This window comes from Oncorhynchus mykiss, chromosome 18 (assembly GCF_057628025.1).
Source record: "Oncorhynchus mykiss isolate SJ-2025 chromosome 18, ASM5762802v1, whole genome shotgun sequence".
NCBI lineage: Eukaryota > Metazoa > Chordata > Actinopteri > Salmoniformes > Salmonidae > Oncorhynchus > Oncorhynchus mykiss.
The window spans coordinates 62,820,356-62,845,465 of record NC_143039.1 but is presented as its reverse complement, the minus strand read 5'-3'; the positions used below and the strand labels follow the sequence as shown (position 1 = coordinate 62,845,465).

The 25,110-nt window shown below is 41.9% G+C and overlaps 2 protein-coding genes across 3 annotated transcripts in view; both read right to left on the bottom strand.

Annotated features, from left to right (window-relative positions):
* The window catches only part of LOC110496554 (protein tyrosine phosphatase type IVA 2), a 38,741-nt gene extending 23,152 nt beyond the window's left edge, over positions 1-15,589 (bottom strand). Inside the window, exon 1 of one of the 2 annotated variants that reach the window (XM_036953304.2) lies at positions 15,167-15,589. The gene's annotated coding sequence lies outside the window, so the exon portion shown is untranslated. The remainder of the gene's footprint in view (positions 1-15,166) is intronic. The other variant, XM_090209072.1, reaches the window with a different exon arrangement.
* A 2,083-nt stretch (positions 15,590-17,672) lies between these two features.
* LOC110496553 (uncharacterized) overlaps positions 17,673-25,110 on the bottom strand; it is a 123,967-nt gene continuing 116,529 nt past the window's right edge. Inside the window, exon 3 of the mRNA XM_036953301.2 lies at positions 17,673-23,539. Within this exon, the coding sequence (XP_036809196.1) occupies positions 21,633-23,539 (1,907 nt within the window). The 3' untranslated portion in view covers positions 17,673-21,632. The remainder of the gene's footprint in view (positions 23,540-25,110) is intronic.

Here is a 25,110-nt window from a genome sequence, read left to right as displayed (position 1 = left end):
AGCTGTATTTGGCCATAAGGATGTCAGACACCAGCGGCAGACATGTCACTAAACTGGCTGAAGTTCTAATGTACATTTTACTACACCAAAAGCATTGTGAATGTGGCTTTCAACTACTATTCACTGAATTTAGCCTATTGTTAAACAAAGAAAATAATGTACAGATTTTGGAGCAATAACATTTTACATTTAGGAAATAAAGATTAGGCATACTATGATTGACACTTATTAAACAACAATAAAACATTGGTCAGACAAAAAATATACAATTATGTAGTAGGGTATTCACAAGGGGTAAAAAACTAAACTTGTAAAATAAATAAAGGGAATATATTGGTGCTTTAGTAGTCCCTAAGGGTAAAATCATGTGATAGGGGGTTTCGTAACCAAAGGGAAAAACCACTGAGCTAATGGAACCAGGCTTGGTTTGCTATGCTAGTAGTAGTTGTTTGTCTAGGTGCTTTGTTGTCCAAAGGGTGTTGGTGGAGTTGGGTGTCTGAGAGTACAGAGAAAATAAAAAATTAAAAATAAGCATTGTGTTTATTTGTCAATGGGACACAACTCACCATAGCATAGGTGGAGGTAATATAGTTGATTAATTATCGTCTGATTAGGTCAGGAAGTGTTTCTCATAAGAAGGTTCTCCTAAATTAATCTTGCAGTATTGAAATGAGGACAGCTAGCTATTACACTCGCAATAAGGTGCAGTCCTGCAATATTACTCTTACAGTATGCCGTGCATGATGTAGGCTTAGGTACAGGTATGAACAATGTATATCCATCACAAAGACTGATACACACAGTAGCTAGCTAGCTAAATAGATACACAGCACATACCTCCTAGAGGCCTAGCACACACAGCATACTGCAAGAGTAATACTGTACTGTAGAGTAATACTGTATTGCAGGCAACTGTAATAGCTGTCATTCCAAATAAGTTTTGAACAATTCAAAAGACAGATACACAACAGCTAGATAAACAGCTACATATACCTCAAGTGTTTCTTGCGACACATAAAAAGGTCTTTCAACCGGCTGAAGTGAACCTCTCCTCGCATGATAAGTTACGCTGTGTAGTTCTGTCTCTTTTCAGCTGTCTCCTTTCATTCAGGTTCCATTGCTGCCCACGAGCAAATATTAAAAGGGTGGCACAAAACTCCTGGTTAATGCCTCTAGCGCATCTCCCTCCTCCATACTTAAAAACAATTATAGTCACAGACGGATTACAACGTCCGCTGATGAACTGCGCCATCGGCCGCCGTCTTAAAATAGTCACTAAGCAAATTAAACCTGGTCCTGTTTCCAGTTCCATGGCAAATGGGAAAACAGGCAAGAACCAACAAGGCTAGTTCGTTCTGGTTACGGCACAGCTTGGTTGCTCTAGTGGAATTGCGCCAAAAGTAGTCCCAGTCAGGCTGGTAGGGACTATAGAACAGGTGTAAGATGGTACTTGAGGTGGGTACGTCAGTGTGCATGCAAGGTAAATCTATAGCTTAGTCAAAACCCACTATCGGGTTCAGTGATTAACTCACTTTGTTTGAGTTTCTTGGGAATTTCTTTCAAATGGTTAATCACATACAATGAAACAGAAGTCGTTATGACTTGAGTATGAGTTAGAAACAGGGTGCGTGTGTGAGTGAGAGCGAGTAAGAAACCGCAAAAAACAGCATGTCTAAGGTAGAGCGAGAGAGTCTAATCCAGTCTGTACCTGCATGCAAGGTGCTACAAACCGGCTACTGAGATCTCCCTCCCACAGGAACACAGGGCCAGTGCTGCATGTTGTGGTGGTGATCGGATTCAGTCGGTCTGAATCAGTAGCTCTGTTTTGTGTAGACTAGGAACTATTTTGGTTCAGACTACCACAAGGGACAGGCACTATCCCAGTCAGTCTAGAGGTATAAATACCCACAATTAAAACCAAAGATAGCCATGAGCCAGAGGCCTTTTCGGGCAGGATGAGAGGGTGGGTTACTTTGCCCTCCCTGAGTCTCAACCAGGACAGGTAATACTCTAACAAATATTTAACATCCCCCTGGGCAAGGTCCAGTTAGCACCACTTCCTGTTAGCTTAATTAGCATGCCAGATACTACTGTCAGAACGAGCTAATATTTGCCCAAGTCCTTAAAAGAGCCTTGGCCACCAAATGTTAATCAGAAATACACTGCTAGGGGCAACAAGAATTTAAGAAGATTGCATTGTTACATTAAGGCATGGTAACAATTAATGATGCAAAGAAAACAAGCTATTAGCAGGACCACTGATCACACTTAAGAACATGATACACTTGACAATGGCATTTAAAAACACCCGTACCACTTAAGCCTGCACGTGGGCGTAGTACTGTATTTGAACACGGACAAAATAAGATTTGGGGGGGGACAGCCTATCCCGCTAAATATTCCACATAAACACGTATGCATTCCGTGAGTGCTTCCAGCTATAGCATTCTTTGAAGAGCTCACAGGTTTGTGGTTGGTTCACCACAAGTCCTGCCTCCCATCGCCAGGCCTATTAACACCTCTTAGAACAAGTAAACACCTGGCCCACAGCACAGGCCCTAGAGAGAGACGTAACATACAGCATGGACAGAGCATGGACAGGAACTCAAAAGCCTCAACAGTTGCAAAAATCTAGTAACCTGTCCCAAAATGTCCAGGTTTTCCAGAAATAGCAATTGAAGGATACCTGGATTTCCAGCTTATTCAAGGAATCTTTGAACAGAGATGTCAGAAAACCACCCTAAACCTCAACATAGCAAATTAGTCAGACAACAGTTAGGGTTGATTTGAAACTAGGCAGTCGAGAGAAAATGTGGAGTCTGAACACATGACCCTAAAAACCATTCAGTTAGCCAACCTATTCCACTACGATGGGAGAGATGCTAGATAACCTAATGACGATGAAAGGCCTACGATAGCACTTGGGGAAGAGGCTGCTCTTTCTCAGGCAAAGGCTGAAAGAAATCAGGCTTTGGCCAGACAAGGAGAAATGAAACGGGGTTAAAAGGCAGAAAGCAAGGCTACCGAATTTAATTTAAAAAATGTGCTACTGTAGGAAGCATTAGCTAGTGCTAGTCCACTGTACCTGCACCAAAACTCCAGTATTTTTCATTCTATAAGTTGTTCTCCATCTTTTCAAATAGTGAGCCAACATGTTTCCAGCACTTTAATTTCCCAGACTGATAAACAAATTCTGATACTCTCATCTTTCTAAACATTACACCGAACATGAAGCCTCTCAACTGTAGCAATATTGTACATAAACAAATCAAACTACAACAATGCTAGTCTGACATCACATGTAGTCCAATTACAGTAATTGAATTGTTTATCGGAGTAATAAATTGAACACAAGGTACTGTACAAGGCCATAATTTCACAGCTGCCAAGGTAGCCTCAGGTAGCAGCTAGAACAAGGACACAAACATTCCCCTTCAGTAGCGGCTTGCCTTTCTCATGTAACAGTTATCTGATCTGGGGCCTTACACCACATCCAATTAATCTGGGGGAATTGAATTTACCTAGATTCAAATCAAGCCTCTCATTTGCAAGTCAAAGGCAATTCAAAACACTAACAAAGAACAAAACAAAGTTACTAGCCACAGAGAAGGGTGGAGGAGGATTAGACTAAATAAGTCAGAATGTCCTGTACCATTTTAATAAGGTGTTGTAAACCATTCTGGTGAAACACAGTAAGTGTCCCAAATGGCACACTTTTCCTATAGGGCACTACTTTTGACCAGGGCTCTATGGTACAACACTCGTGTGCTTTATTGGGAATAGTGTCATTTGGGAAGCAGTCACAATTTGAACATTCACCTAGCCCAGGTCGGAGTAATTTGAACATTCTGTAACATTTTTAAATGGAACACCAAGTTACTGTTGACGTGTTCCATCCTGAGCAGAAACACCAGAGTTTCAGTCCGGGTTCTTCAGTAACCCACGATGAAAACTCCCCCAGCGACTGAAGGGGGGAGTAAAAACCAACCCACGCCCCCAGTGACTGAAGGAGGGAGTAGAAACCACCCCACCAGTGACTGAAGGGGGGAGTAGAAACCACCCCACCCAGTGACTGAAGGGGGGAGTAGAAACCACCCCACCCCCCCAGTGACTGAAAGGGGGAGTGAAAACCACCCCACCCACCCAGTGACTGAAAGGGGGAGTGAAAAGGTAACACAGTTGTCAAAGTGGCCAGCATCCTAGGCCAAGCCACCTAACAAGCCTTGGCCAGACAAAGGTGGAGGGGAAGGTAGATCACCCAACACAAATAACATTTGGACTGCCACGGGAATGGAGGGACCCAGAGTTACCTCTGCTGCAAAGGAAAAGTTCATTAGAGTGACCAGCCTCAGAAATTACAGCCCAGGTACACTGCCCTGTCCTACACAGGCTGAAAGAGGGTGTTGGGCCTTTAATAGGATTGGTATGACTTCACATCCGAGTGGAAAAGCTCAACTGAAGTACACAATTTGTCTGATGCAGAGTAGAAGCATTTTGGATCTGCGTTTACAAAAGCAAGATTAAAGGTCGACCGACTGATTTTTCAACGCCGATAACGAATATTGGAGGACCAAAAAAAGCTGTTGCCGATTAATCGGCCAATTTTTTTTATATATATAAATATATATATATACTGTATATGTGTGTGTATGTATATATACACACACACAGTGCCTTGCGAAAGTATTCGGCCCCCTTGAACTTTGCGACCTTTTGCCACATTTCAGGCTTCAAACAAAGATATAAAACTGTATTTTTTTGTGAAAAATCAACAACAAGTGGGACAATCATGAAGTGGAACGACATTTATTGGATATTTCAAACTTTTTTAACAAATCAAAAACTGAAAAATTGGGCGTGCAAAATTATTCAGCCCCCTTAAGTTAATACTTTGTAGCGCCACCTTTTGCTGCGATTACAGCTGTAAGTCGCTTGGGGTATGTCTATCAGTTTTGCACATCGAGAGACTGACATTTTTTCCCATTCCTCCTTGCAAAACAGCTCGAGCTCAGTGAGGTTGGATGGAGAGCATTTGTGAACAGCAGTTTTCAGTTCTTTCCACAGATTCTCGATTGGATTCAGGTCTGGACTTTGACTTGGCCATTCTAACACCTGGATATGTTAATTTTTGAACCATTCCATTGTAGATTTTGCTTTATATTTTGGATCATTGTCTTGTTGGAAGACAAATCTCCATCCCAGTCTCAGGTCTTTTGCAGACTCCATCAGGTTCTCTTCCAGAATGGTCCTGTATTTGGCTCCATCCATCTCCCCATCAATTTTAACCATCTTCCCTGTCCCTGCTGAAGAAAAGCAGGCCCAAACCACGATGCTGCCACCACCATGTTTGACAGTGGGGATGGTGTGTTCAGCTGTGTTGCTTTTACGCCAAACATAACGTTTTGCATTGTTGCCAAAAAGTTCAATTTTGGTTTCATCTGACCAGAGCACCTTCTTCCACATGTTTGGTTTGTCTCCCAGGTGGCTTGTGGCAAACTTTAAAAGACACTTTTTATTGATATCTTTAAGAAATGGCTTTCTTCTTGCCACTCTTCCATAAAGGCCAGATTTGTGCAATATACAACTGATTGTTGTCCTATGGACAGAGTCTCCCACCTCAGCTGTAGATCTCTGCAGTTCATCCAGAGTGATCATGGTCCTCTTGGCTGCATCTCTGATCAGTCTTTTCCTTGTATGAGCTGAAAGTTGAGGGACGGCCAGGTCTTGGTAGATTTGCAGTGGTCTGATACTCCTTCCATTTCAATATTATTGCTTGCACAGTGCTCCTTGGGATGTTTAAAGCTTGGGAATTTTTTTTGTATCCAAATCCGGCTTTAAACTTCTTCACAACAGTATCTCGGAACTGCCTGGTGTGTTCCTTGTTCTTCATGATGCTCTCTGCGCTTTTAACGGACCTCTGAGACTATCACAGTGCAGGTGCATTTATACGGAGACTTGATTACACACAGGTGGATTGTATTTATCATCATTAGTCATTTAGGTCAACATTGGATCATTCAGAGATCCTCACTGAACTTCTGGAGAGAGTTTGCTGCACTGAAAGTAAAGGGGCTGAATATTTTTGCACGCCCAATTTTTCAGTTTTTGATTTGTTAAAAAAGTTTGAAATATCCAATAAATGTCGTTCCACTTCATGATTGTGTCCCACTTGTTGTTGATTCTTCACAAAAAAATACAGTTTTATATCTTTATGTTTGAAGCCTGAAATGTGGCAAAAGGTCGCCGAGTTCAAGGGGGCCGAATACTTTCGCAAGGCACTGTATGTATGCATGTATGTATGTATATATATATGTATATATATATAAATATAAAAGAATCATCCTGTACCACAAATATATATAAATATGTGCCATGTAAAAAAAGCTAACGTTTCAGTTTCTTGCTCAGAACATGAGAAAATATGAAAGCTGGTGGTTCCTTTTAACATGAGTCTCCAAAGTTCCCAGCTGAAAAGTTCCTAGGGCCTTGCCTTGGCTCCAGGTTAGATGCCTTTTCTTAAAATCAATACACAGAAGTATATTTTTAAACCTATATATTTAGTTAAAATAAATCCAGGTTAGCAGGCAATATTAAACTAGGAAAATTGTGTCACTTCTCTTGCATTCATTCGTTGCAGGCAGAGTCATGGTATATCCAACAGTTTGGGCCGCCTGGCTTGTTGCGAACTAATTTGCCAGAATTTTACGTAACTATGACATAACATTGAAGGTTGTGCAATGTAACATGAATATTTAGACTTATGGATGTCACCCGTTAGATAAAATACGGAACGGTTCCATATTTCACTGAAAGAATAAACGTTTTGTTTTCGAGATGATAGTTTCCGGATTCGACCATATTAATGACCTAATGCTCATATTTCTGTGTGTTATTATACTATAATTAAGTCTATGATTTGATAGAGCAGTCTGACTGAGCGGTGGTAGGCAGCAGCAGGCTCATAATGATTCATTCAAACAGCACTTTATTGCGTTTGCCAGCAGCTTCAAGCATTGCGCTGTTTATGACTTCAAGCCTATCAACTCCCGGGATTAGGCTGGCAATACTAAAGTACCTATTAGAACATCAAATAGTCAAAAGGTATATGAAATACAAATGGTATAGAGGGAAATAGTCCTATAATAACTACAACCTAAAACTTCTTACCTGGGAATATTGAAGACTCATGTTAAAAGGAACCACCAGATTTCATATGTTCTCATGTTCTGAGCAAGGAACTGAAACATTAGCTTTCTTACATGGCACATATTGCACTTTTACTTTCTTCTCCAACACTTTGTTTTTGCATTATTTAAACCGAATTGAACATGTTTCATTATTTACTTGAGGGTAAATTGATTTTATTGATTTATTATATAATAAGTTAAAATAAGTGTTCATTCAGTAGTTGTAATTGTCATTATTATTATTTATTTTTTTATTATTATTTATTTTTTTATTCTATTTTTTTTGTCTTAAAATCGGCCGATTAATTAGTATCGGCTTTTTCGGTCCTCCAATAAAATCAGTATCGGCATTGAAAAATCTGATTGATGAACATACTGTTGATTCTGCTCACCACAAGTCTTCAGTGTCAAACTCCTGATGGAAGCACAATAACATTAGAAGCCGACTGGTGGGGGTAAGTCTCAGTGGAAAATCAACATTGGAACAAATTGTCATAACCACATTAGACCAAAGGATTTAATATTAACATGGAGGGAGACATAAAATAAACAAAGCTATTCCTCTAGGAACATATTCATGGGCACATGTGCAAAATCGTTGCCAAGACAAACCTGTGGAGTTTTGTTTTTTTAACTAGGCAAGTCAGTTAAGAACAAATTCTTATTTACAATGACGGCCTACCCCGGTCAAACTCAGATGACGCTGGGCCAATTGTGCTCCGCCCTATGGGACTCCCGATCATGGCCGGTTATGATGCAGCCTGGAATCGAACTAGGGTCAGGACTGTTTTTCTCAAGAAATGAATGTGCTACATGTTTTGTTTCCTTGCCACGACACCACAGAGTATCACAATACTGGTATTGTGACAACCCTAAATTAGGTTCCCACCACCAAGATTCACCATAACTACAGTACCAGTCAAAGGTTGACACGCCTACTCATTTCAGGGTTTCTTTATTTGTACTAAGTTCTACATTGTAGTTTAATAGTGAAGACATCAAAAGTATGAAATAACACATAGAATCATAGAGTAACCCAAAGTGTTAAATCAAAATAGTTTATATTTGAGATTCTTCAAAGAAGCAACAATTTGCTTGATGACAGCTTTGCACACTCTTGGCATTCTCTCAACCAGTTTCATGAGGTAGTCACCTGGAATGCATTTCAATTAACAGGTGTGCCTTGTTTAAAGTTAATTTGTGGAATTTAATGCATTTGAGCCAATCAGTTGTGTTGTGACAAGGTAGGGTTGGTATACAGAAGGTAGCCCTATTAGGTAAAAGACAAAGTCATTATCATTTGATTTATGGCAAGAACAGCTTAAATAAAGAAATGAGAGTCCATTATTTTAAGACATGAAGGTCAGTCAATCCAGAACATTTCAAGAACTTTGCCAGTTGCTTCAAGTGCAGGTGCAAAAACCAATCAAGTGATATGATTAAACTAGCTCTCATGAGGACCGCCACAGGAATGGAAGACCCAGAGTTAACTCTGCTGCAGAGGATAAGTTCATTAGAGTTACCAGCCTCAGAAATTGCAGCCCAAATAAATGCTTCACAGAGTTCAAGTAACAGACACATCTCAACATCAACGGTTGAGAGGAGACTGCGTGAAATCAGGCCTTCATGGTTGAATTGCTGCAAAGAAACCACAACTAAAGAACGCCAATAAGAAGAGACTTGCTTGGGCCAAGAAACACGAGCAATGGACATGATTAGACTGGTGGAAATCTGCCCTTTGGTCTAATGAGCCCAAATTTGAGATTTTTGGTTCCAACCTCTATGTCTTTGTGAGACACAGAGTAGGTGCACGGATGATCTTCGCATGTGTGGTTCCCAAGGTGAAGCATAGAGGTGGTGGTGCTTTGCTGGTGACACTGCGATTTATTCAGAATTCAAGGCACACTTAACCAGCATGGCTACCACAGCATTCTGCAGTGATACGCCATCCCATCTGGGTTGTGCTTAGTGGGACTATCATTTGTTTATCAACAGGACAATGACACAACACACTTCTAGGCTGTGTAAGGGTTATTTGTCCAAGGAGAGTGATGGAGAGCTGCATCAGATGACCTGGCCTCCACAATCACCCCACCTCAACCCAATTGTGATTATTTGTGTTGGACTGCAGTCAAGGAAAATCAGCCAACATGTGCTCAGCATATGTGGGAACTCCTTCAATACTTTTGAAAAAGCATTCCAGGTGAAGCTGGTTGAGAGAATGCCAAGAGTGTGCAAAGCTGTCATCAAGGCAAAGGGTGCCTACTTTAAAATATATTTAGATTAGTTTAACTTCTTTGGGACTGGGGGGCAGTAGAGTAGTTTGGATGAATAAGGTGCCCAGAGTAAATTTCCATACTAATCAAGCCCAAAAGCTAGAATATGCATATAATTAGTATATTTGGATAGAAAACACTGACGTTTCTAGAACTGTTTGAATGATGTCTGTGAGTATAACAGAACTCATATGGCAGGCAAAAACCTGAGAAAAAAATCCAACCAGGAAGTGGGAAATCTGAGGTTTGTAGTTTTTTAATTGATTGCCTATCCAATATACAGTGTCTATGGGGTCATATTGTACTTCCTACGGCTTCCACTAGATGTCAACAGTCTTTAGAACCTTGTTTCAGGCTTCTACTATGAAGGGGGAGCAAATAAGAGTTGTTTGAACCAGGGGTCTGGCAGAATGCCATGAGCTAAGTCGCGGCCGTGAGAGCGAGCTCCGTTCCTTTTCATTTTTAAAGACAAAGGAATTGTCCGGTTGGAATTTTAAAGATTGAAGATTTACAAACGATGATTATATACATCGTTTGACATGTTTCTACAAACTGTAATGGAACTGTTTTGACTTGTCTGAACTAAGTGCCTGCGCCTTGTGAATTTGGATTTGTGAACTAAAAGCGAACAAAAAAGGAGGTATTTGGACATAAATTATGGACTTTATTGAACAAAACAACATTTATTGTGGAACTGGGATTCTTGGGAGTGCATTGCAATGAAGATCAAAGGTAAGTGAATATTTTTGTGACACCTCTTTTGGTTGGAAAATGGCTGTATGTTTATCTGTGGCTAGGCGCTGACCTAACATAATTGCATGGTGTGCTTTTACCGTAAATCTTTTTTTGAAATCTGACACAGCGGCTGCATTAAGGAGAAGTTTATCGTTAATTGTGTGTTTAACACTTGTATCTTTCATCAATGTTTATGATGAGTATTTCTGTAATTTGATGTGGCTCTCTGCACTTTCACCGGATGTTTGTTTGAGACACTATTTCTGTCTTTTGTGATACCGCTCCTTCGGAAAATGGCTGTATGTTTTTCTGTGGCTGGCGCTGACCTAACATAGAGGCGGCAGGGTAGCCTAGTGGTTTGAGCGTTGGACTAGTAACCGAAAGGTTGCAAGTTCAAATCCCCAAGCTGACGAGGTAAAAATCTCTCGTCCTGCCTGTGACCAGGCAGTTAACCCACTGTTCTTAGGCCGTCATTGAAAATAAGAATTTGTTCTTAACTTGCCTAGTAAAATAAAGGTTAAAAAAAACTGTGCTGTGCTTTCGCTGTAAAGCTTTTAGAAATCAGACACTGTGAAGTTTCTTTAAAATAGTGTATAATACTTGTATGTTAGAGGGATTTTAATTATGAGATCTGTTGTTTTGAATATGGCGCCCTGCAATTACACTGGCTGTTGGCGAGGTGGGACGCTACCGTCCCACATATCCCAGAGAAGTTAACACTTTTGTATAATACATGATTGCATGTGTTATTTCATAGTTTTGATGTCTTCACTATTATTCTACAAAAAAAAAAAAAAAAACTTGAATGAGTAGGTGTCCCCAAACTTTTGACTGGTACTGTATATTACGCATGAAAATCCTATAAGACCAATCACCTTGAGAAAGCAGCCTTGAGCTAACTCTCTAATCAAGTCATTCATCCATGGCCAGGCAAAAGCATTAGCGGTTGGCCTAGCCCATGCAATCCCAACCTGAGGACCGAAGACTCCAGACAGACAGAATAAGGAATACCTGTTGCCATAACGACAGGCGGGTATCTCCAGGGAGGTGACAGAAAGGAGTTCCAACAGGGCCAGCTCCTGTCCCTCAAGAAGAGATCACAGAGGAGCAGCAGTGATCCTTTGAAACATTTACACGTGACAAGCAGGAGGCGTAGCGCCAGAAGGTGCAAGGATAGAGAAGAGAAAGAAGCTCATTGTGGGTAGACAAGGCTTACTTAAAAGATCTAGGATCAGCATAGCTTCCACAGACCCCAACATGGTTTTTTAAGGTGGTAAAAAGGAAGAAACGGACCTTAGATCAGTTTTCTGGAGATTACTTTCATCATCCTACTACTACGGCTCCAGGTCTGCTCCTCAGTGAGTCAGTGCACATGGTCTGTAGCCAGAGGCTACCACACAACTCATGCTTTTTAATAAGCTGGTTGAATACAAGAGAATAGAAGCGAAAGCCACGTCTAAGCAACCCGGCTTGTTCTAAAACAGTCACTGCATTTTATCACCACAGGTTCTAGACCAGTGTCCACAAAATGTGTCAACACCATCGCCAGACAGCACACAATACACTACCTATTGAGTGGTATGATGTTTTTTTTAACCAGATTCTGTCTAACTGGGGAGATGGTTGCTGTAAACACTATCACAATAGAAGATCCTGTATTCCTATACAAGCAGGTAGGAGCAGCATCCAGAAGAGGTGTCAGTGCTGGCTAGCCCTCCATGCCCTTTATAACCGGGGCCATAAACAACAAACAGTGCCAATAACAGAGGAATAATACCCAGTGTCAAAGGGGTGTAGGGAAACAGTAACTACTGATACAGGGTCAGATATGTAGATATTGCTAATATATCTAATTAATAGTTATTATTAGGATGTCATAGGGGAGAGAGCAATGGCTTTCAAGGGGCAGTGAGTGCACAGCATCCTCTCCACCCCCCAACACACACCAAACCAGAGGTTAGTGATCTCTCTCCATCACTCCAGTCAGAGCCCCAGGGGTATGAAGACATGTAAATAATATTTTACACCAGTTAGACTAGAACACATTACAAGCTCATCAACCACACCTTTCAACAGACACAGGAACCCAGTGGTCAAACCGGGCCTGATGCCAGCTACACAGACAGCTCCTGCCCCCCCCCCCCCCCCAGTGACCCTTGCCTAGCCTCATGTTACTGTACTAGTCTCAGGTTTCTCAGTTACGGTAACCAAGGCTGACGACTTCCCCTGTTGTCACGCTCTCGTCTTTCTTTATGCAGATAATATAGAGGACCCATCTTCTGAGTGTGAAATGTCACACCATCTAGTGAAGTGCCAAATGTGTCACATATGCCACCCAACCGATTTTCCCATACAAAAGACACACTCACTTTGACAATAAAAGATGCAATTCTGGCTACAACTGTACGGTCAAATAGTAATGTACACAAAATGACCATGAACGACAGCAATGTCTAGTACCATCCAGCATTGAGAAGACTTGACTATCTGTGTTTAAAACAGACAATTCAGTCACAGCTTGTGTAAACAAAGATTTTGGGCAAGTGAGATGATCCTAGACCGGTGGCTCTCAAAAGGGTGTCAAAATGTTTTTACAATGTAGGGAATAGGCCAGGATGCCTTTGATTTGGGATTTTTTATTTAACCTTTATTTGAGCGGGAAGTCATGCTGAGACCACAGTCTCTTTGCATGGACGCACCGAGGCCAACCTCTATCCAAAGCATATACAGCAGGGGACATATTACAGACGCAGGGAGTTGGCTGTGATACCAGCATGGAATCTGGTGAATGAGGGCCTCCCTGCCTGGCTGTCAAAGGCTAGGAGTCATCCTTGGCTTCAGGCTGTAAACATGTGGGCTGGCTAAGCAGGGTTATTTCCAGAGCAGGCACCTGGCTCCAAGCTCAAACCTCAATTAACTTTATTATAAAGCAGATCAGTGTTAACAGTGATCTACTTTCAACACGAAACATGCTTGAAGGAATAAAGAAGCTAACAATGACCTACAGGAAACAGTCAGTGAATTGATATTGTTTCTGATATATTTGATTCTAAGGCCTATTTTGAAAATTAGTCAAAGCAATGTTCAGTAAAAAAACGAAGCAGGTCTTGTACCCAGTGATATCTCAGAGAGATCTATACATATGGTTACTTTACACTTGACAAGTTCATGGCTAAATAGGTCACCTTGTTATGACTCATAAGCAGGAATGAGTAAGCTTACCTGTTACGCTAGTTACTCTTTGACTGATCCGCCCACATTGAGTGAGTGTGAGTTAGCTGCCATGGGCCATTCACCTTTCCAAGGTCATGTATAGCTTGGATACAGCTTTTGTCAAATTAATGTCATGTTTTTTTTGCTAACCCTAACCCTTTTCCTAAGATTACCCTAATTTTCATTATCTCCTGCTTAAGTTTTCATAAACCTGCTACCAAAAGTAAACTTTTATAAAGTATGTATGTATCCCTTCTAGACAAAACCCATTTCCACCCCACAAGAAATGGTAGCTAGTAGTAGTCAGTCACTCGTCAAATAGACCGACCAAAACACCTTGACAAAGAAGAGACTGGGGCATGAATGGCTGATGTGATGCTAGATAGTCATATATGTTCAAGTCAACTTCCTCCCTAAATGCATTTCCTCAAATTCACTAGTCTCTGACTTGTTGATTGAGTGTTTCAGAAACCAAAGAGTATCACATAAATTGCTTTGGCGTGAGTGGAAACTAGCTAGCAAGAACCGTGCACTCAAGACCAATGTGATGCGTGCACCCTGGACCAATATAACCATGCCTCAAAAGGCATCAGTTACTCGATTTAGCCACCCTGGTTATCAAATTCGACAGCTTTTACAGTTTACGTTCGCATCCAATCTCGATTCCACATGACATTGATGCCGTTCGCTCGGCTGGGTGTGTGAGGCCTTGGCAACAGGAGACATGTCCATTTGGGTAACGTTATCTTGTTACATCAACGTCTGTAGTTAACGGTTGGACCGGACCAAACGCTGGACATCCAATCCAGACACCAACGTTTACAGTACAACACTGCGTAGCCAGGCTAACCTTAGTTAGATTCATGAGAAAAGGAACAAGTGCAGGAAGAAGCCAGGTTCAAATTACAATGCAGCGGGCTAGCAATTAGCAAGCATGTAAATTGTGTTGGCTAACAAGCTTTCTTGGTCGGCTAATTCATATCGAAGACAAAAGACACATTGACACAAGAAACGGATCCGCATGTCTTGTAAAATAGGCCGCTGTGTGTAACCTTAGCCAACGTTAACTAGCCCCGTTCTCCATCATGCTAACGTTATATGCATCGACCCTGCTAACGTTATGCTAACTTTAACTAGCCGGCTGCAAGCAAGGCAGTTCAGAAAATAAAATGGTTCACACTGGGCTGTATTGTGGGTCAAACGAGTAAATATTAGCTGGCTAGATTGGAGAAAAATGTGTTAGCTATTGTTAGTGTAACTAACGTTTAACGTAAACAAACGCGAACATAAAGCTATCAAGAGTATAAACAACACCTTTTTATCAATGACTAACTTGGCTTAGCTAGATGAAATAACATTACAGTACTGCGTTATAGTAACATAATATACTGTATTGCTCGTTCGTTGGCGTGGTTAGCTTGCTTGCTCCCTTACTTTACCTAGTTGTACACAGGAAACGGACAGCTGGCTGGCTAACGAGGTTAGTAACATGTTCTCTATACATTATTTGTTTAACTTGACAGACCTTGGTATTTTGCCAACATTATTCGTAGATGTCGTTCTCCAACTCGGCAGTTTCGCCGAATGTTATTTAGCTAGTTAGGAGCTGAGCCAATGGCTGCCATATCCCCGTGTTAGCAGGCTAATGCTAGCTACTGTCTTCCCAAGAAGATTGACCCGCGAACTGTCCAGAAATGTTTTTGACATAATGTATAACGATACGAACAAGTCGTTATAAAATATGTTTTTACTTACAAAGAGCAGGTTGAACATTGAAATCCCGTGACTACACCGGAGAATGTGGATGGAGAGCAGTAACTGCTGTCAGATCTCTTTCTTGTTCCTCTTCAAAAGTGGCGTTCTCTCAGAACTGTTGGGAGGACTTTCAAGGTGGTAGTCTCGTTAGCGTCACTGCCACGCAAGAAGACCAGTGATGACAGCTGAGCTCTACCGGGGGGTGATTTTGAAATAACTTAGAACAACAATAACGTATAACATTTGCTATTTTTGCATGTATTACATTGGAGTCCTCGAGAGGTTATAATGTTTATTTCAGGTTGGGCAGTAGACAGTCGGCTTAAATTTGTAAGTGGATGGATTGTTTATCCTTTCATCATCACCAACCACGAAGTGATGAGCAATACGACTCACGAGGTGGTGAGTCATTTTGGTCTACCTAGTTGGATGACCGAACCCCAGCCAGGTCACCAGTGATACAAGTCTGTATTCTACGTCCACCCATGTTATAATATAACAAACATTAAAGGGATGAGATAAAACGCTTGTTTTGTGTGATTGGCTATATAAAAGGATCTGACACAGACATGTGTACCCATATAGCTTACTGACCTCATCCATTAAAAATATACCGTCATGCTATGAATAGAGAACATGTAATAAATAGTAACTCTATGTGTAATAATTTAAATATCCTCTCTTTTGGTCCATTTTACTTTCTCATAGTGTGACATACACACCCCCTAGTGGTTGATTGAACTGTCCCTTTATTATGTGGATTCTTATGAGAAACTAACATCACATTGAACAGGACATTGTTCATGTCATTAAAAGATGTCGGCCTGCTTGTAACTCCACGGAGTTGAGCGCCATCTAGAGTTTTTGAAATGAACCTCCAACTCTTTCGACTGGCTATGCTGTCTATACTTAAAACATGTACATTCTTAAACAACTACCGTGTAGGCCTACCTAAGTTTGTAGACTGTTGTTGCATGACTTTCTTTTTTGGGGGAAATCCATACTTTTTAATTAGTATTTGGAGACGTATGCCACCGTAAACGGAGATTCAATTAGCACATGCACATTCGCACCAGTCTCAATTGCAACAATGAAGAGGCGACTGCGGGGTGCTGGCCTTCTAGGCAGAGTTCCTCTGTCCAGTGCCTCTGTTCTTTTGCCCACCTTAATATTTTATTTTTATTGGCCAGTCTGAGATACGGCCTTTTCTTTGCAACTCTGCCTAGAAGGCCAGCATCCTGGAGTCCCCTCTTCACTGTTGATGTTGAGACTGGTGTTTTGCGGGTACTATTTAATGAAGCTGCCAGTTGAGGACTTGTGAGGCGTCTGTTTCTCAAACTAGACACACTAATGTACTTGTCCTCTTGCTCAGTTGTGCACTGGGCCTCCCACTCCTCTTTCTATTCCGGTTAGAGACAGTTTGCACTGTTCTGTGAAGGGAGTAGTACACAGCGTTATACAATATCTTCAGTTTCTTGGCAATTTCCCACATAGCCTTCATGTCTCAGAACAAGAATAGCCTGATGAGTTTCAGAAGAAAGTTATTTGTTTCTGGAGCTTGTAATCGAACCCACAAATGCTGATGCTCCAGACACTCAACTAGTCTAAAGAAGGCCCGTTTTATTGCTTCTTTAGTCAGTCCAACAGTTTTCAGCTGTGCTAACGTAATTGCAAAATGGTTTTCTGATGATCAATTAGCCTTTTCAAATGATAAACTTGGATTAGCTAACACAATGTGCCATTAGAACACAGGAGTGATGGTTGCTGATAATGGGCCTATGTAGATATTCCATAAAAAACGACTGTTTCCAGCTGCAATAGTCATTTACAACATTAACAATGTCTACACTGTATTTCTGATCAATTTGATGTTATTTTAATGGACAAAAAATGTGCTTTTCTCTCAAAAACAAGGACATTTCTAAATGACCCTAAACCTTTGAATGGTAGTATAGGTAGAGAACATTAACAGGACAAGGCTATGTCAATAACTACATTTTGACAAAAATGCAGAAAAAATCTTATAGTCTCAAGCTCTCTATGTCAGCAACATAACACACCCAAAAAGTAAAGACTAGATAGATTGTTTGGACAGCATAATTAACTAGCTAACCAGCGATCTAGCTGATTTACATCATCTACATTCGCTATAATCAACTGATAGCCCACCCAACTTTGGCCAAACTGATGTGTCTGTGAACAGTAGTAGCTCTTGCTTCCCATGCGTGATGGATGTGTGTTTTTGTAGAAAACAAGGCCTATGCTAATAAACGGCTATGGGTAGGTGGAGCCCCAGCATATTCATTTAGCAGACAGTCTTTATTATCCAGAGTGACTTCTATAGTTATTTGTATAGTGCATAATGTTCTGTGAGCAGTCTGTGTTGATTCATACCTTGGTTTTATACTAAGGCCCAGACAGTAAGCCTACACTACTAATACTCTCTGTCACCAAATGTGATGCGTTTCAAATGGATATGGAATCTAGAAAAAAAGCAACACGAATATACAAGAAAGTATTTATTGATGTGGTATCAATACAATCAAGTACTGTACATTTTGTATAAGCAGACCAAAAAAAATCTAGCTAAAAGAGTGCATTTTATACCCAAGTTCTATTGCATAGAGTGCACACAATAGCCATGTACAAGACAAATAATCCTATAGGTTGATACATTGTACATTACACAACAAATGAACAAAAAATCACACAAAAAATCCTTCATGAACAATGCTAGAATGCTGAATTCATGTTCTAAATGCTCTTAACTCATTCAATGCTGTTACATACCATTTCTACCATGCTTCGGTGGTCGGTTTTGGCATTCCTGTTAAATTATAACAAATGTATAAATACATCTTCATTAATGTCATGTGCAAATGGGAATGACCGTTTGTATCTATCTCCAAACTATAACAAACAAATATCCCTTAAAACCGAAGCAAGGCTTATTAAAGTAGAAACAATTTTTTTACATTTTTTTTTTTTTCTTCATTGAATAGAAAACAAGTCAGTTTGTAATCAAGGCAGTACATTGGGAGAAAAATGTTTTTGCACACGCACTGCAAACTCTGCAACCAAGTGACATTGTCTATGACAAAGAATATAAAAAAGGAGAGTTATAGTCTAGCCACTCCACTCCAAAACAGCATTCCAAATGTCTGAAAGAATGAGGCAATAAAAAGGCAACATACAGTACATAACCAAAACAAGCCTTAAATTGTCTGGTAGACTCACACAACAATAATGACACATAGACTTTGCTTTAGGTATGTTCAGATAATGATGAGAGAAAAGGGGCCACAAACAGACCAGTGAAAGTGCCTCCATTAGACCTACATACATTTAAAATACTGATTGTGAGACTCAAGGTTCTACTCAGTCAAAACCGACAATTTCTCCAGGATGTCTAGGACAATTATTCAGGCACAGCAATACAGTATGTTTTGATTAGTCTAATATGCAGAAAATTGTAACGATAATCCAACATGCATGATGTTATTTTTTTTATTTTTGTTTTGGGGGGGGGGGGCTGAATACCCATTTTGATTTAATATTGGCCTCAGGTTCTAGTCTGAATACAGGGTGACCTCTTGGGTATTTGAGAGCTTCTATCTGCATTTTTGTCCAAATTTAGTTATTGACATAGCCTTTTTCTGTTAAGTGTTTTCTACCTATTTAGTACTCTAAATACTCCAATTCGTGTTGATAAGTTCAAATTAATACTAGATAAAAAGTTGTACTGTTGCAGATCTCAAAATCTAGACAAAGGAAAAGAGATGGGTGCTACTAAACATTCTGCTAATTTCACAATGAATATCATCAGGGTAGTCTAAACTTTGTATTCCCACCATTTATAAAAGTGTTTAATATCTCTAAATCTTGAAACATACAATATGATATCCCTACATTGAATTTACAATAAGGAAGTGTGATATACTGTATGATATAACCTTGAGCCCAAGGTTTCTGGAAGATGAAGGACTTTAAGATAGATATTGTCCCGTTCATTCCGTCCCAGATTCTCCCATGTCTACTATCAGTTTGCCGACCAAATTCACAGAATTAATGCACAAAAATACCTTCATGATTTGTAACCTGCCCAGTGTTAGTCAATAACCCCTTGTTTTAAAAGTCTAGCATGTTTTTTCCAACAATATAATGTTTTTACATTGCATACATTTCCCCCATCTCTATTGTACGTTTCTCATCTTTGCATGACTGTGCAAAAACTGGTTGAATCAACATTGTTTCACTTTGAATTAACATTAGTTGACAACTCAACCAAATGTAAATCAAAACTAGATGTTGAACTGTCATCTGTGGCCAGTGGGTATGTAGCCCACTAATTGTACCAAACAGAATTCCTCTCTTCTGTTGTGACATTTCCCAAGCTATGAGGGCCATTTACTTAATTGCCATGAAGACACACACATCCTATTTGAACCGGATCAAATCTTCAATTCAAACTGGTGGAATATTGACTAGAAGTGCATGCTCCCAAAAAACACTGTCCACGGTCCATGAAGTTCATAATTCACCCAGGTGAAGTTTTAACGGATGGGAGTTGAGTGTGTGTGTGTAAAACAGACAGACACATACACACAGTGAGAAGAGTTACAGCCGGAGATACAGCCTCATTCCACACAGCACCAGTAAAACTCACATGGCAAACACAATTCTCACCTTTGTCCCACCGTTTCTCCCAGAATAGCAGAGCCATGTTAACTGTTATGCAATCAGGATTTCACAACCACCAGGCCTCTCTCTCTCCCTTTACTTATTCATTTGGAGATCCATGCATTCTGATTTCCGAAAGTGCACCCTCTTTCATATTCTGTCAGAAGACATCGGCTAAGAATATCCTGTGGCAATATCACATGTTCCATCAAACTGAGGAATGGGTAAACCATTTTGGCTGGCGATGTACAGTTCCTAAAGATGGATATGAATGGTTAACCTTTGTTATGGTGAGGTTTACGGTGGATTGGAAATTGTTACTGTACGCGTATAAACACAATGAATTCAACACCATAGCACCATATACTGGGAGGGCTGTGTAAGATGTAGGAGATCATTTGAACTGCACCCTATGCACCCGTTTGGTTGGATCTGAACCTTCAAAGGGTTATTCTGTAGAAACAGGTTGGATGGCCTCTAGCCAGTTGTCGATCTGTGAAATGCTGAAAGATTTGTAGTTTGTAGACGGAATGAGGCTTTTCACATGAGCTTTCGCTCAGAATATTCACTCTAAATGTTAATGTGAAAGGCCCCAGGGCATTGATTGCTCGGTCACAGCCTTGGCGTTAGTGGACACAAAAAGCAGTGATGTCAATGGTATACTGTATGTGTGGCATAGAGAATGTAATAAAGGGATCTGCAGTGCACGTGATTAATGGGAATAGCCACAGGATGGATCGATGCAGGGAAACATGGCATTGATCCTAATGCATTTGGCCTATTCTTTCTGTCCATTAGCTGACACAAATGTATTTATTAATATAATGATTAACATACACATTTATTTATAGATTTATTCAGTTGTCTATTTAATGTGTCCTATATATTTATACTTCTTTAGGTTACTGGTTTGTATATTGATGCTTTGTCAAAGAGAGATTTGTGTGAATCAGTTGGATACTCCAATTACTTATTTTTGATCAAGTAATAGCCACAATCCAAAACCATCAGCTTCTATTATCAGCACCAATCCATTCAGCACAAGCCTCTTATAGAGCCAGGAAATTATCACCCAACAGACAACTGGAAGTTGACCGTCAAAACATCAGAGCTTACTGATAAACAACGATCCATCGATCCCTATAGCAGGTCTTTACATTTTTTTTAAATGTGAACATTTTGTTAATTGAATACACTGTTCATACTGTATGTGTAATGGTACATCTTTATGTGAAATATTTATTTAAATAAGCAAGCTCTTGACATAAAATGGAGGACACGCACACGGGAGGAAATGGGAGGTTTTTGTGCAGGAAGTGACTGCAGCCAGGGGAACCAATCGGAGCCCCAGGGTCCAACGATGTCATCCTACTGATCAGAGCATTTGAGTAGGATATGCAGTCACATGGGTAGGTCTAATAACTGTTACTTACGCATTACAATGTAAGGCACTTAAAAGTCTGAATCCAATAAACAACAGCAATATTGACGCCAACGGCAAAATAAAAATAATACAATTATGACAATAACAATAATTATAATAATATAAGCAACAACCAAAAAAATAACAAAAAAACTGACATTTGAAAGAAAGAGATAAAAACACAGAGCACAGCATGAAGTATCCTTCTCCTGTTATTTAACTCTTTCTGTCTTTCGTTCACAGAGTCTTTTCTGTCGTTGTTGATGATAACATTCTACAGGTGGTGTTATTCTGTTATGGCTGCAGGTGTTATTATATAGGGACACTAGGGGTTACCCTAGGAGATAGTTGACTAGCAAGGCGTTATGTGGGACAGAGCAGGAACCCTGAGAAGGACGAGTGGATGTATTCGGTGGAGTAGAGCCCGTTAGCCTGGTCCGAGGGCATCTGCATCCACACCTGGTCGTTCTCCTTCAGCTCAAGGACGGCGCTGCCAGACGCCTGGTCCATGTAGCCCTTCTTGTACTCGTCGTAGGTGTATGTGGCGGGAACATTGTTTTTGTACAGCGCCACCCACAGATTGAGTCCCTTTACGTGCATGTGGTAGGCAAAGTAGTAGACGCCAGACATGGGGCTGGTGAAGATACCGGTGGCAGGGTTGTAGGCATTCTGCCCGTTGTACAGGGTCCTGTCGAACTTGATGGGCATCCCGGAGGGAGGGAAGGGTGTGGTGAGGATGGCAGTAAATGCTGGTGCCAGTGAGGCAGAGAGCTCTGCACGGCCAAACTGCGGTTTTGGGTTCCTCCCGTTTGGTACCTCGCCTCCGCCCAACTCTGAATCCGTTAGCCCAGACACGATGGTTTGACCATTTCCTGCAGGGCCAGGGGGCCCGGGTGGCCCAGGTGGGCCTGGGTTGCCGTTAAGCCCAGAGTTGCCTGGTTTTCCTTGGGGACCTTGAGGACCAGGACCTCCCTTTTCTCCAAGCATGCCCAGCCCTGGAAGACCAGGCAGCCCAGATTCGCCCTTCAGACCTGGGATACCCTGTGGCCCCATTGGCCCTGAAGGCCCCTGAAGACCAGGGATACCAGACTGGCCTCTTGGTCCTGGAGACCCAACAAACCCAAACTCCCCTTTTGGTCCAGGATTGCCTAAAAGACCTGGGTTTCCTGGCAGTCCTATATGCCCTGCCTCACCTTTGGGCCCTGGTTTTCCGATAGCCCCATTAGGACCCGGCGGGCCTTTGTCTCCAGGAATACCAGGTTTTCCAGACAGACCACCGGGACCCTGATCCCCTCTGAACCCTGGCAGACCTGGATGACCCTGGGGACCCAACTCTCCCTTCAGGCCGGGCATGCCGTGTTTTCCTGGGAGCCCCATGGGGCCCTGTAATCCTGGTGGTCCTGGGAGTCCGTCTGGACCCATGTCTCCTGGCTGCCCCTCAATCCCATGCTCACCCTTATCCCCAGGTACCCCTGGTCCCCCGGAAAGGCCTGTGTCTCCTTTCAGCCCAGAAAGACCAGGCTTGCCATAGCCAGGAGTTCCAGGAAACCCCGGAGAACCCCTCAGCCCTGGCTCACCTTTAGGCCCAAGTGGACCTGGTCCTCCAGGCAATCCATCATTACCAGGCTTGCCCAATCCAATGGGTCCTGGCTGGCCTTGCAGCCCTGGATTGCCGGCCTCACCTGGCTCTCCTATTTCTCCTGGGAGCCCCTGATCCCCTTTCGGCCCAGATGGACCAAGAAGCCCGTTCAGTCCTGGTTTGCCCACACCCGGGTTACCAGCGGGCCCTGGTAGGCCCCTAAGCCCGATGGGGCCCCTGGGTCCTGGTATCCCTGGCTTCCCATTGCCATTCTCCCCATTGATTCCACGCTCCCCGGGATTTCCAGGTCCACCTTTCTGTCCTGGTTCTCCACGAGACCCAGGTTGGCCCCTGCCGCCGGGAAGCCCCGGTTTGCCATTCAGAGACAGGCCAGCTGGCCCGGGGAGACCTGGTTGACCTGGAAGTCCTCTGGGACCTGGTTCACCCCTGAGCCCAACCTCACCATTATTCCCGGGCATCCCCTTCATGCCCCCCTTTCCTGGGAGACCTGGAAGTCCGGGCTTCCCAATGCCGGGAAAGCCTGGAGGCCCTTGAGGGCCAGGCTGGCCATTGAAACCTGGTTTTCCCAGTCCTGGTTTTCCCGGAAGTCCTGATGGACCAGATGGGCCTCTGGGTCCAGGTTTTCCTTGTGGCCCTGGCTCGCCCTTGACGTCCACCATGGGTGGCATGTCTGTATGAGAAAATGGAAGACATTGTGATTACCTGCTCATCCCCTTTCAAAACATTCACAAACAAAAAATATGTTGTTGCATCCCAAATGATACCCTATTCCGTATATTTCCACTATTTTTTTAACAGATCAAATACAGTGGGGCAAAAAAGTATTTAGTCAGCCACCAATTGTGCAAGTTCTCCCACTTAAAATGATGAGAGAGGCCTGTAATTTTCATCATAGGTACACTTCAACTATGACAGACAAAATGAGAAAAAAAATCCAGAAAATCACGTTGTAGGATTTTTAATGAATTTATTTGCAAATGATGGTGGAAAATAAGTATTTGGTCAATGACAAAAGTTTATCTCAATACTTTGTTATATACCATTTGTTGGCAATGACAGAGGTCAAACGTTTTCTGTAAGTCTTCACAAGGTTTTCACACACTGTTGCTGATATTTTGGCCCATTCCTCCATGCAGATCTCCTCTAGAGCAGTGATGTTTTGGAGCTGTTGCTGGGCAACACGGACTTTCAACTCCCTCCAAAGATTTTCTATGGGGTTGAGATCTGGAGACTGGCTAGGCCACTCCATGACCTTGAAATGCTTCTTACGAAGCCACTCCTTCGTTGCCCGGGCGGTGTGTTTGGGACCATTGTCATGCTGAAAGATCCAGCCACGTTTCATCTTCAATGCCCTTGCTGATGGAAGGAGGTTTTCACTCAAAATCTCATGATACATGGCCCCATTCATTCTTTCCTTTACACGGATCAGTCGTCCTGGTCCCTTTTCAGAAAAACAGCCCCAAAGCATGATGTTTCCACCCCCATGCTTCACAGTAGGTGTGGTGTTCTTTGGGTGCAACTCAGCATTCTTTGTCCTCCAAACACGACGAGTTGAGTTTTTACCAAAAAGTTATATTTTGGTTTCATCTGACCATATGACATTCTCCCAATCTTCTTCTGGATCATCCAAATGCTCTCTAGCAAACTTCAGACGGGCCTGGACAAGCAGGGGGACACGTCTGGCACTGCAGGATTTGAGTCCCCGGTGGCGGAGTGTGTTACTGATGGTAGGCTTTGTTACTTTGGTCCCAGCTCTCTGCAGGTCATTCACTAGGTCCCCCCGTGTGGTTCTGGGATTTTTGCTCACCGTTCTTGTGATCATTTTGACTCCACGGGGTGAGATCTTGCGTGGAGCCCCAGATCGAGGGAGATTATCAGTGGTCTTGTATGTCTTACCTAATAATTGCTCCCACAGTTGATTTCTTCAAACCAAGTTGCTTACCGATTTCAGATTCAGCCTGGTGCAGGTCTACAATTTTGTTTCTGGTGTCCTTTGACAGCTCTTTGGTCTTGACCATAGTGGAGTTTGGAGTGTGACTGTTTGAGGTTGTGGACAGGTGTCTTTTATACTGATAACAAGTTCAAACAGGTGCCATTAATACAGGTAACAAGTGGAGGACAGAGGAGCCTCTTAAAGAAGAAGTTACAGGTCTGTGAGAGCCAGAAATCTTTCTTGTTTGTAGGTGACCAAATACTTATTTTCCACCATAATTTGCAAATAAATTCATTAAAATTCATACA